Source organism: Pinus tabuliformis, chromosome 2_1 (genome assembly GCF_031772625.1).
Source record: "Pinus tabuliformis cultivar Carrire ecotype Pingquan chromosome 2_1, CPIR1, whole genome shotgun sequence".
Lineage (NCBI taxonomy): Eukaryota > Viridiplantae > Streptophyta > Pinopsida > Pinales > Pinaceae > Pinus > Pinus tabuliformis.
Genome location: NC_142299.1, coordinates 539,450,097 through 539,464,282, shown reverse-complemented (window position 1 = coordinate 539,464,282; position 14,186 = coordinate 539,450,097). Strand labels below are relative to the sequence as shown.

Genomic DNA, 14,186 nt, shown 5'->3' with positions numbered 1-14,186 from the left:
TAGAGACAGACAAGTGCGGACAGGAGCGGGTGACGACAGCAGAGTTTTGTGATGGTTCGGCATGGAAATACGAAAAAAATAAATAAATAAACAAATGGTTGTTTATACACAGCGGAGGGGGAATTGATGAAGGTGGAGGGCTAGCAGGGTCGACGACCCGTATGGGGGTGTGGTGTTTTCCAAGAGATCGCACACTCTAATACCACTAGTACAAGTATTTATTGTACGCTCAATTTCTTTAGATTTCAAATAACTTGAAATACAACATCATATATGTGTATATATAACATTTTATTAATGACTGATTAAACGCTTTACATGGTTGTGGCGGTGCTCCTTTAATAGGAGTTGATTGGCCATGCCGGAATAGAGAGACATGTCCTTTGGGACCGATGTCTCTTTGATTTAACTAAGTGTAATTACTAATTCTACTTAATAATTTATTAATTTAGTTATTTATGTTTTATTTATTTTATTATTTGAATACTATATATATAGATATATATATATGAATTTTTAATTCATAACAGTGATGATGTACTCGTACCCTCTGAGAGATCCAGTGGACATAGGGCCACAAATATTTGAGTGTATAAGTTGTAACACACCATCTAATCTACTATCACTTCTTGGGAATGTTTCCTTAGCATATTTCCTAAGCACGCACCCTCTACATACACCATCGTGTTCCATGCTTAATTCTAGAACACTTGTTACTATCTCCTTGAGCATTTTAAGTGCTCCATGGTGCAAATGTACCTTCTCCTCTGCCATAGCTCATTCAGGTCTCTCCCACTACTATTGCAATCACTGTTGTTGTTGCTAACTAGTGCCTTCGGAAAATCGAGCTAGATCTTCTATAACTTGTTGCTTCAAACTCCAATTTTCTTCACCTTCTTCTTCCAATCCTGGGGTTTAATAAACACCTTCTTCCCTACAAAGTGGACATCATATCCCTTATCTTGTAGCTAGGATGCTGAAATAAGGTTCATACCCAAGTCGGGCACCTCTGTAACACCAGTGCTTGCTCCTGACTCCCTCTGAATCTCGATGGTACCTACTCCAACTAGGGTACATTTACTCTTGTTTCCCTCTGAATTTGGAAGTCCATCTGCTCCTCCTTATAGTTGAAGAAGTATTCATTAACTCCTATCATATGAGTTGACGCTCCATTGTCCATACACCAAACTCCTTGTGAAGTTGAGCTAGAGAGACAAGTTATTTGAGCAAATTTGTCTTCCAATCTGGAACACAAATCTGTAGCCTCTCGAATGTTTAATATTTTTATGGCCGCACTAGAGAAATCTAAGAACTCTACTGAAGACATCTTGAGTATATTTTTTGTGTGCCTTTTCTCCTCCCAACGCTAATTTGTTGCTGCAAATCAACTGCGCCCAGATTTTCTTAACAAACTGACTCATCTATGCACCAGAATTGCTTCCCAACAAATCCACAACCTGCAAAACTCTGCTACTAATGCTAATCGAATGTTTTTGCAACCTGCAACTGAAAATCGAACACTCTACCTCTGCAATTCGCACTTCTTAGTGGCCTGCACAGATTTGAGAAATTCTACTCAAAACTCCCTCTAAAACTGCAAATTTTTCGCCTCGCTTCTGAGCCTTTGATCTGATCTTCAATGCTCTGATACCATGTAAAATTCTCCTAAATTGCAATAACTAGAAATTTATTCTTCTAACTGATTAATTAGCAGTTTATTTGTTATGAAAAATAATGAATAAATCACATTGCAATTCTTCGCAATAAAATTACGTTGCAAAAAAAAACTAGAACTCAGAAAATAGATGCGCACACACAATAAAAATGACACAGATATTTTTGGACTAGTGTCCCTGGAAAAACCTGGAGGGAAAACCAATGTAGCAGGTGAGGGTTTATTTTTCTTATTATGCAACAACAAAATTTGAGTACAAAAATATGGATGTCGAACTAGCAATCCTCCAACATAATAATCTGGCCAAAATACTTAGGAGAAAGTTCTCCCTCTATCAAAACAATTCGGCCTCCTTTTGGCCTGCTTGCATTGCCTAACTAGTTGCTCACACTACTGACCTGGGCAAGTCATACAACCTCTAAAATTGTCTCTAATTGCTATCTAGCCTCCCTCTGCCACTTGAAATGGGTCGTTCTTCCTTCTGGGTGCTCTCCCAGCCTTCAGTTACTGAATTGAACGCTTTCCAGTGCTTGTGTTGGGGTTTCTAGCTAACTCGCTCAACCTAGACACCTTTCCCCTAGATTATTTCGACCTTCCTTCCGCTGGCTCTCTGACACTAGAATAATACTTTAGAACTTTGTTGTTGCTCCCTCAATCACTGTTTCTTTGGCTCGAGCTCTTCTTCCTATTGAATCACTGAATTCGATAGTTCAATCTGCCTAAGGAACTCACTCTCCCTCTTGCTCGATGTGCTCAAGTGTGTCTATCTGCACCCCCATCGATTTGCTCTTACAATCGCTCATTGGATAACCAATGACCATGATTAAATTGTTATCAACAGCTAAGATGATAGATCATCTTAGACTCGATCTGTGTGAGTCTTTCTTGATCTTTTTCAATTAATTGTTGTTAATTAATCGGTTTTCCTAAGTTAAACTTAGGAATTTTTTAATTATTGATCAATTAACTTAATTGAGTTGTCTCTAGGTGTTTACTCCTGAAACCTTTTCTGGATTTTGGAGCTCTTGTTTTCTTAAGCATCTTATCTTAAGCACCCTAGACTCCATATGCCCATAGGACAAGGCACTAGTCTTGTCACTTGGTGATCATTTTGAAATTTCCTCCATAAATTTTTGTCCTTAAATTCGGTCCTTTTAAGGCTAGGAAGGAGAATCTAAGGAGTAGAGAGAAATTATAGGAAGGAGGGTTTTGGTGGTTTGAGAGCCTAAACATCAAGAGGTGGGTCTTGACTACATGAACTATCATTTTGGTGGGCATCCACTCAAATTTCATCCATAAAATATCTTGCCCTAGGTGTTGTCCTAAGAGGGAAACCCTAGTTTCCTCTCCCCCAACTTGAGGAGTTTCTTGAAGGTTTCATGAGCCTTGTAATTTCTGGAATCCATCAGAAGGAACCTTTTCTCTTTGGTCTTGACCTTTGGAACTCCCATTGTCATCAAATACATCAAACCCTAGGTCCTGCACCTCCCTTTCCTAGGTCTTTCATTCAAAGAAAATTGCTTCCTTAAAGAGGCCTTTGAACTTATACTATCTCTCTCATGAATGAGCCCTAGCGAGATCATATTATACCCTATCTACAACCCATCTATCTTAGAATTGATCTCTTCCTCTCTTACCAAGGCTCCTCCCATCGGTGAAAATCTGTAATGAGCAGGGGGTTTTGGCTGAGGTGACATTGGGCCTCTACCCCATTGTTAGCACTTTGCCTAGATTTTGTCTTGTAGGATTTCCCTCTCCAAGGCCTACTAGATTTTGTGGTAACAGTAAAAAGGAAGGGGGTCGATTTGTTGGTAAGACAGGTCAAATTCTCTAGAGCTGAATTTCTTCAGGAGGGTCAATTTCCAAGGACCAATTTCCTTGAGACTATTTTTCCCAATGGGGCCGAGTTTCCAGGTTCCCACTAGTATTTTTTCTATGTATTCTCTGTGGGTCTAACCCAAAATTTTCCTGAATTCAGTAATATGAAAATTTTGTTGGGTACAAATTTGTTGTTGTAGTTTGATTGATCTATACATTTTATTTCTGATGCATTTTATCTTGTTGTAGTTTGATTGATCTATACATTTTATTTCTGATGCATTTTATTCTGAGTTAATATACCAATGTGTCCTATTTATCAGCAATTTCAGAAGTATTTGACATAAATATTTTATTTCTGAGTTTTTAACAGATTGTTGAAGTAAAGTAAATCAGATCTGGCATAGGAGAATTAACAAATATTATTTTCTTATATTTTCTGGATATAATTGTTGAACGGTTTACTACAACAATATATGATAAAAATATTCTAAATTCAGCGTCTTACTATTGCATTGGAGCATAACCACGTAGCCATCCATTCCACCAAATGATGACATTAAAATTGAACACAACATCAAAGCAAGACAAAATGAAAGAGAATTCAAAAAACATTTTTGTTCATTATAGTTAACAAAGCTATGTTAGCATTAAATGTATTCTGACAAGATGACTGTGCATTTATACTAGTTGCGCCGAGAGACACTCTACAGCCTAGTATGGGGGTAGATGTCACAAAAACATGTAAACGTAAACGAAAATGTAAACATTTAACATGTAATGTTTAACATTTAACATTCTACAACCCAGTATGGGGGTAGACCTCACCTGTAAACGTAAATGCAAATGTAAACATTTAACATTTAACATTTAATAGTTTTAATCTAATGTCAGCCCTATTTAGAAACCAATTTAATTATTATTATGTATAAACACAATATAAATTTAAAATATAAAGAGGTTTATGACCACTAAAAAATAGGTATAGTAAATAAATAAAAATATAAATAAACTGGCGCTATGGTAAATAAATAAAACCTCTTCTTATACTTACTCCAAAGGTATCGTAAATAAATAAAAATATAAATAAACTAGAGGTATGGTAAATAAAAAAAACCTCTTTTTATATTTAGCCATAAACCTCGAAGACTCAAAAAAGAGGTTTTATTTTGGTGAAGCCTATGGGCCAAATATCATTTTAATACCATGGGCCAAATACCATATTTATAAAAGAGGTATGGTAAATTAATAAAAATATAAATAATCCAGAGGTATGGTAAATTAATAAAAATATAAATAAACCAGAGGTATGGTAAATAAATAAAACATTTTTTTAGATTTACTCCATAATTCACTTTATATTTATGAACACTCAAAAATGAGGTTTATTTAGGTGAAGCCTATGGGCCAAATTATTATTAATACCATGCAAAAAAACAGTATTAACCCTAATATTAATATTAATAAAAATACAGATGGCACATGGTATTGACCAATGGTATTGACCCATGGTATTCACGTGGAATGTAGCCTATTTAAAGGGGGGAATTAAACTAGCATAGATCCATCTTTACTCTGGATCTACTAAGCGCCGAGAGGGATCAAATATCCTGATATGCAAACTAGCATAGAGTTAAAAAAAAAAAAAATTGATCCCTCACGGTGCTTGGTAGATCTAAAGTAAAGATGGAGCTATGCTGGTTTGTATGGCATTTAGAAACTGAGTTGTAATATCCATGGTAAAATATGAACTTTGAACATAAATCATATGAAACTGCACATATTGTACCATTTGCGTTGTCAATAGGTTCTACAAGAACAAGAAGTTCATGCAGAGCTCGATGATGATCCTCCACAGACAACGACAAATTATTGAGGTCCGCAATTGCAATTTTCATTAGCTCAGCATCTGACGGCATCTTTAGCTTCTCCATCAGTTCCTGTTTTCACAATGCATTAACATCCACCTGTAAACACATTTGTTTGGCACAAGCATATGAAATAAAGTATCAATACATGGGCAACAATGATGTGCAATCTGAAATCAAAATCTCATTTATTTCTTTAAAAGATTAGGTTTGCTTCTAACATTTTCAAAAACAGTAGTATTCTCTCACCTAAAAGCAACATGTAGCAGTGTTTCCCTAACATCAGAAGTTACTTGCATGAACAAAATATAACGTTCCCAGCTGTAAGTTCTCCAGTTTGCAGCAATTATTATCAATTATGCCATCAAAGAAAATTGGACAACCTGAGATATCTATATGGCCATACGAATCTTTTTTAATGGCTTGCACAGCAAAAGATTTCAGTGTGTTCCCAAGAAAAAGACTATTAAGATCTCAATGTATGGTATATTTGTACCTTTTATTAAAAGAAAAATAAGAATGACGTATACTATCTTGTTTATAATTTAAAATGAGAGAAATAAACTTTAAATGAATTAAAATATTAGAGATGATAACTATAACTCTTTGATCAAGACTATATTTTGCACAGAATCAGATTAAACCTGCTATCAGGGTTAGTGACTTTCAATGCTAAAAAGGGCAAGGATGGCTATACAACTTTGCAGTTGGAATCAATTTTCTGTCGCAAAGTATGAACATTAATACCTGATAGTGGGCTTAGTGGTGTCTTCCCTCATTCTTGCCTATCAGGAAATAGGTTTTCCTACACCAGTATAGATCCATTTTAAATACGGATCTAACATGAGCCGAGAGGGATCCAATATCTTCACGTGCAATTTTTTTATGAACCGACATTATTTAAATATTTTGTATAGTTTCTAAATATTTTTTTTTTAATTTTTATTTGGGCCGACATGAGTAAAATTTCAACTTTGACAACAGACACACAGAGTTACACATCATTCTGGGCTGTAGAATGAGCCTCTCAGCTCAACAAATACAGTGGAAATGATGTTCCCACAACTTCATTTGCAATCTATTGGTGATGTACAGTAGCATCCAAGATAGATAAGAATATTGCCCAAAAGTTTATTACAAGATAATCCCCACTAGACCAATTGTATTTATGTTTAGGCTACTAACACACAGACAAATTAATGACAACTATTTATATGAACTTGTACAACTGTGCTAATTAGAAAAAGGTCATACAGTTACACTATTCTAACATTACTTATTATAATGAATATGTGCTGATATTATAATGGGCCTAAACCAAAATCACAATGCAACAATAACAAGAGAAGAACATAAAAGACAAGTACTTCACAATATGTACTTGTTAGAAGACTTTGATCACATAACAATTACTGCTAAAGATGAATTGTTACTCTAGCTGTCACCTGCACTCTATGTACGAGGAAAATAGAGGTATAACTACAAAATGTTCAAAGATTTACAAGTCAAAAGGTATCGGCTAGTTCCCCAAGTTGGTCCAAGACAACACATAAAATGTAATAAATTATGATTAGGTAGAACTGCACAGGTACCAAGTTGGCCTGAAACTGTGAGCGTGTGCCACAAACGCATCCATACCTAACAAGGAAAGGGCTTCATACCTGAAAATGCACATGCTTTATTTTCATTCAACAGTATACAACCATTGAATGCTGATTTGTGCTTGAAATTTCAGGGCACAACCCTATCTAGAACTGAATTAGTCTTTTGTTTAAGCTTGGTTTTCATTGCTTCTTTGAAAATTTTCTACAAGAAAATCTTCAAGGCTTCTGAAAATGATGATGCCTATCTGGATTATCTCCAAAAGGTAATCCAACTGTTTTCCCACAAGTACTATGATAGTATGATCACCAATTTGGCCCACCCTAGTATTTGCATTCGCAATGCCCCAATCATCTGTAATTGGTGACCAACTGTGCCCTGTGCAGACTTATTCAAAATTTAAATAAATAAATAAAAATTCATCCATTTACACTACTGAGAAAATGGGTATCTAAGATGTCTAGAAAACTACACAAGCTACTCCTATTCTCCCTCATATCTGACCATGTGAAATCCTGCACTGTGTGTTTAACAAGGGCAAAATATTTGTCTAAATGTGTTTAGCCAAAATGCACTATTACACTGTGGCATACAGATGGGCAAGGAAGATCGTATTGTTACTGGGGAAGCTATTGAGGCTATTGAGCCTCAAATATAATGTTGGGTGGATTGTCCATAAGGAGCAGAGATTCCTCTTCAGTGATTGTCCCTGCAACGTTATTGATATGGTCATCCAAAATTACCTCTGTTCTGCTGTCCATTGAGGCCTAGGACTTTAGTGGTATATTGGCATCAAACATTACTTGAACTCAAGGAGCATGCACTGAATCACCTTATGTTGTCCTCATGTTGTTGCTTCTCTACTAGGCACATAGTGAATGTGAGGCTCCTTTGTCAATTTGAACCTTTTATGTAGTGCATGGCACAAAGTTAGGTGTGATGTCAGGTCAGTGGTTGCAGGTTGTGCTGCAGATGGGCATTGGGTCACATTGATTGATTTCCACTTCCTCTTCTAGCTATATGTGTGCATTCTGATCAGGATGGTGAATTATGCAGTTCTCAAGTTATGAATTCCCATCACCCTTTGGAGACACAACATTTTGTTTCTCCAAACTGGCATTGTTCTTTTATTCATTTCCTTTCCTGAACTGAGATTGGTTGTGTTGTCGCTCAAATTGTACAGAAAAATGCGACAATGCTCAGGGCAGGGGCTGTCAATCTGATCCCTGCCCTCTCCGTTTAAGTTGTCTCCTAAATGCAGACTAAGGGGGGTAGTCCCTATGTTTGAGATGATGAGCAACTTGTTGGGAACCAACAAGTAAAGGAGACACAGCTGAATGGCCTAGCAACTTGGTTGAAATTAAGCAGCAAATATGATTATTAAGCACAATTAAATTACATTCTTTAACATATGAGTGAGAGACCATTGCCTTTAAATTTAATTACTTGCACAATATAGATTAAAATGTCAAGCTACCAGATGAACAATTGCTGCAAGATGCACAGTCTATCCTATATGAAGTGTGGGACCTAGAACTAACGTATGATACATGATCTTGGTTGATTTTAGTTATACGCCTAGTCTAAATGAATCTTTCCTCTCAAGTCTTTTGAAGCTAGTCTCGAATGCAAGTTGTAGAGAAATCCAAAGGAATGAGGCTAAGGCCTCATTAACGATACTTCCCATGGAGTTATAACCACCCAAGTTTGAAATTCATAGCTTCGGAGGTACTCCAAGCCCTAGGTTCGGGGTTTAGAGGTTGGGGCGCCACAAAAGTGCTTTGTGGGCTTGGAACCCAAAGTGTGGGCTTTGCACCCAAACATGTGGATGTGAATCCATGAGTAGTTTTGGGAGTGTGATGATTTGAGATGATAGAGGACCCCGAGAGCAACCAAAAGCAATGAAAATCACTCAAATTCGAGTTCTTTATCATGAGATACGAATTTTTGAAGCTGATGCATGGGCTTGGTTTAGGTCGGCCTAGTGTTTGGGGGCCTAATGACAGGTTGTCAAGCCCCAATGTGAAAATTTTTGAAGCTACATGAGAAGATATAAATACAACACATGTGTGAAGACATTTCACAACATCCAAGTGCATTCCATCATCAAGAATACCTCTGCGATTGGATAACAAGCTTGAGGGAGGATGAAAGAGGCTAGGAGCACGAGTTTGGGTCTGTTTTCAGAGTGCGGATTTCTGGGGAACAGGGCTGCAGGTCTGAGGCATGAACAGGAGCAGTTGGGACATATCTTGGCTTGGTTGAAGCAAACCAAAAGTGTAGATTCTAAGCCATTGGGTTTGAGGTAAGTTGGGGATTGTTTTGTGCATCCTTTGAGTGTGTTTTTGCATGTTTTTTGGGCCACGAATCAGTGAAGTTGCAGCAGCGTTGAGGAGGGAGATTTGAGTAAGTTGAGAGGCCTAGGAGAGATCTTCTAACCTAGCCGCAGTCATCTCTTGAAGGCCGCAGCCTGAACAGACCTTTCCTCCATGAGTTTGGACAGATTTGTATTGCTGGAAGGTACAAGTGTGTTGTAGGGTGTTGTGAGGAGGATCCTCAAGCTCTACTACTATGTTTTGGTGCCTAGAATGAATAGCAAGTGAAGCAACCTAGTTGGAGAAAGTGAACACAGAGTTTGAGTACTGGTTTAGGGTTGTTAGTGTGCCCTAACCAGACTTGTACATGCACGGATCCCAAGGCAAGAGCCAGCAACAGTAAGTTGCAGATGTCATCTTGTTTGATGGATGGATACTAGAGGATGAGGAGGTCCTAGTTAGGACAGTTTGTATTGGGCATCTTGTGGTTGGTGGAGGTCAACAAGTAGATGTCCAAAGTAGCCCTAGAGCAGTTGATAAGGACTTTGGACAGCTGTGAGTTGGGTGAAGTTTTGGTAGCCTAAGTAGCTCCTTGATGGACTAAGGAGGCTACTAGAGGAGGCAGATTGGAGCTCAAGGTTTGGCCAGCCAGAGGAGCAGATTGTTGCAACCCGTGTTCATCATTGGAGAAGCGACATTTGATGGTGATAGGTGGCAGCCCTCTTTCCCTATGTTAGTCTTCATTGGAGTAGTGCAGGAAGACTATAGTGGGAAGAAGTCCCTAAGTAGTTGAGGAGTAGTAGTGGGCAGTTGAATGTTATTCACAAACAGAGTTGTGAATAACTCGACAAGAGACTCGATGTGTTGATGCGTTGATGGACAAACAATCAACGAGAGAGCAGATTGGAAGGTCAAGATTCAGTGGCTAGACGGACTTGGAGCATTAATAGAGGCAGGGGCTGCAGAACGGAAGCGAAGGACTCGCAGGTGTACAAGATAGGACAAAGAAGCTGTGATCATGCACTAAATCAACTAGATCGTCAGATTAAATTGTATTTTGTATTCTTGTACTAGTGGATATTTGAGGGCCATTATCCCTGGTACAGGAGCCTTAGACTTTGTATTATTTAGTTGGATTAGTATAATAAAGATTGCATAGTTGTACAAGATTGTGTAAAGTTGTGTATATTTTGTGCACTAGTAGATTTAGTAGATTTATTATTGTATATTGTTCCATTGTGCAATGTAGCTTCGTTGTGATTCTTGGTTTGGTAGCATCAGTGACTTAAGATTCTATCCTAGATACCAGGATCATCGAAAAACAACATGGTACCAGAGTGTGTCTGAGCTACTTTGAAGGGACAGTGAATCAGAGTGTGCACAACGAAGTACAACCTAAGAGGGAATTGGTTACATTGTAGGTGAAGGGCTCACTACAATGTCAAAGTTGCAAGTTGGCCTCTGATATGAGGACAGGTTGGAAGGTCTATCTAGCTACAGTCCATAGAAGCAAAGGATCAAGTTGGTCTTGCAGGTCAACGGGATCTGGGAGCTCGCCAAGAAAGAAATCAAGAAGCCAACAGACCCTAAGGAGCTGGAAGTGTATGATAAATTGGATACGAAGGCGGGATTGATCATCCTAGATGGTGTGAAGGACTCCTTAATATCTCATTTATCCGGGAAGAACATTGCACATGAGATATCAATGGCTCTTCAGAATTTGTTCCAGAATAAGAAAGAGAATCGGGTATTGGTATTGGAGGATTAGTTGAAGTCCACCAAGATGATGCAAGGTGCAGTGACTTCGTCTCTAACGAGGTTGTCTCAAGTTCGAGATGAGCTTGCCATCGTCGATGTGACTATTTTAGATTCTAATATGGTGAGGATTTCTTTGAAAGGTTTCACGAAGGAATGGAAGCCCTATATCAAGGGAATCGTTGCCAGAGAGAAGTTGCTAGACTAGAATAGACTGCGGGATAACTTCATTCAGGAAGAGTTGTGAGATGAGTATTTTCATCCGGGGAAGGCTTCAGATGATAACGTGGCACTTGCAGCATATTAAGGGAAAGCTTAAGAAAGACTTGAGTAAAATCAAGTGTTTCAATTGTGGCGAGATGGGTCATTTGTCAACGAGATCTCCGATGAAGACGAAGCCGGGAGATGACAAGAAGAAGAAAGGCAAGCAGGCTGGAGGTGTCGCCACTTCTGCTAAGAGAGATGATCTCTCTGGGAGGTTGGAGAAGGAGGACTTTGCCTTGATCTCTCATTTCTCGTAGGGTACCATTGATGAGGATGCATGGTACATGAATAGTGGAGTGTCGAAGCACATGACAGGGTCACAAGAGGTGTTCGAGACTCTAACTAAGTGGGACTCGAAGTTGCACATGGTGTTGGGCGACAAGAGTCAGAAGGAGATGAGAGGATCAAGAGTTGTGCCATTCAGGATGGAGTCAGGACAAGTGATGTGAGTCCAGGATGTACTTTTTGTACCAAGACTCAGATGTAGCATGATATTTGTCACAACGATTGAGCAAAAGGGGTTTGAGGTCTTGTTCCAAAGTGGGAAGGCAAGACTCAAGCCCAAAGGCTCTAGCTCCAAAAGTGTTGTGATTGGAGTTAGAGAGCATGGTTTATACAAGTTGATGGGCAAGCCTATGGATCATGAGAAGAAGAAGAAATAGGACCAGGTGCAGGTTCCATAGAAGCAGGTGCAAGTGCAGGCTTCAGAGGAGAAAGTATAGGTTCGAGAGACAAAAGTCCAATTTTCAGAGGCTTAGAGGGAGTCATGTTCTAGAGGGAGCTTGTAGGTTAAAAGGGAGACTTTGTAGCCCAAGAAGAGCGCGTGGTCAGTGGGGAGCAAGGGTGCTTCTACATCTAGCAAGAAGGAATCATGGGAGGATTGGAAAATGATACAGGAGAAGAAAAAGAAGCAGGAGGCTTCCAGTGATAGTGATGTTGATTTTTGGGTAGCATCAAATGTGCTCTAGCTCTGAAATTTTGTGGAGGGGTTAGAACACATGAGATCTCCAAAACCCAAAAATCGTTTGGAGAAATTCCACCCAGAGTGCATGTTATTCAAATAATTAATTATTTTTAATGGTGCCTAAGTTAAAACTTAGGAAATTAAAATAATTAAAGTGAATTAATGTAAATATGGATGAGAAGCTTCTAAGTGACGAGGATCAAGTCTAATTTAATCTTAGCATTGATTAGATATTAGATCACGCCCATTGATTTCTTATCAGGAAAAATATAAAGGAAGGCTTCGGGTCAGTTGGAGAACACATAGAGGGAGAGGAGCATTGTTATGAAATCAGCTCACAAAAGATAGAAAAGATAGATCAACGCCTTAGAATTCAGCCTCTTCGGGCAACCTCCTTTACATTACATAAATGAACAATTCTTGGATGATTCAAATACAAAACCTCCTTTCTATATATAGGAGTCTAAGGGGTCACAATATTAGCAAGCCGACCTAACAATAATAATATAAAGGCACAAAAATAACAATAGAGAGATTCTATGGGGCACAGTAATAAAAATATGAAGACAATAGGGGCACAACAATATTAATAAGGGATACAACTACAATATTAATGGGGGCATCAGTAGTATTATAGGGACCTAACATGCCCCTCTCCTTCAAAAAAGTGTTGTCCTCAACACTTGAGTAGTTCTGGATGCTTCTATATAAAATTCTCATCCTCCCATGTGGAATCTTCAGTGGATAAGTTCTTCCACTTGATGAGATACTCTGAAATGGATTGATTTCGTAGTTGTCGAGTTCTTGTTTCTATGATTGCTTCCGGTTCCAATATATTTTTTCCTTCCTCGTCAAGTTCTGGCAATATTGTTTGAACTGGGAGCTTGTCGCCTATAACCTTCTTTAAACATGAAACATTGAAAACTGGGTGCACTCGAGAAGCTGCAGGAAGCTCCAATTTGTATGCCATAGTACCAATCTTTTGCAACACCTTGTATGGACCATAATACTTTGGTGACAATTTGTTATCCTTCTTAGCTTGCTTGAGGGACATTTGTTTATATGGTTGTAGCCATAGGAATACTCAATCACCTACATCAAAACTTCTTTCACTGCGATGTTGATCTGCCTATTGTTTCATTCTATTCTGCGCCAACACAAGGTTATCCTTTAAGAGTTGGAGAACATGTTGTTGATGCTCGATGTGATGTTCCACTGCTTGAACCTTAGAATTTTCTCTTAAATATGATGTGATGGATGGTGGCTGATATCCATAAAGTGCCATAAATGGAGTCATTTTTGTTGCAATATGGAAGGAAGTGTTATACCACCATCCAGCCAGAGGCAACCATTTGACCCATTGTGTCTGTTTATCAGATACAAAGCAACGAAGATATCCTTCCAAACATTTGTTTACTATCTTTGTTTGCCCATCAGATTGCAAATGATAAGATGAGCTATGAGTTAACTGAGTACCAAGACAAGAAAATAATTTTGTCCAAAAATTTCCTGTAAAAATGGGATCCTTGTCACTTACAATAATATTTGGGTTTCCATGTAGCTTTTGAATTGTTTCCATAAATGCTGTAGAAACTGTATTGGCTTTAAATGGATGTGATAATGCACAAAAGTGTCCATACTTGGTAAGTCTGTCAACTACCACCATGATGACACTCTTTCCCTCAGACTTGGGTAAACCTGTGATAAAATCCATTGAAACCTCCTCCCAATGTTGGCTTGGAATGGATAAAGGTTGTAATAGACCTCGTGTCTTAATTGTTTCAGCTTTATTTTGTTGGCATACCAAACATTCCGCCACACTTTTGAATATCCGATTTAAGGCCATCCCAAAAAAATTCCTTTTTAACCCTGTGGTAAGTTTTTAAAAATCTTGCGTGCCCTCCTAAGGGAGAAGCGTGCAGTTC

At 38.4% G+C, this 14,186-nt stretch overlaps 1 protein-coding gene across 1 annotated transcript in view; it reads right to left on the bottom strand.

The window, feature by feature from the left end:
- The window catches only part of LOC149201411 (uncharacterized), a 408,568-nt gene that overhangs the window by 195,863 nt on the left and 198,519 nt on the right, over positions 1-14,186 (bottom strand). Inside the window, exon 3 of the mRNA XM_089402942.1 lies at positions 5,283-5,433. Coding sequence (XP_089259068.1) covers positions 5,283-5,433 — 151 coding nt within the window. The remainder of the gene's footprint in view (positions 1-5,282; positions 5,434-14,186) is intronic.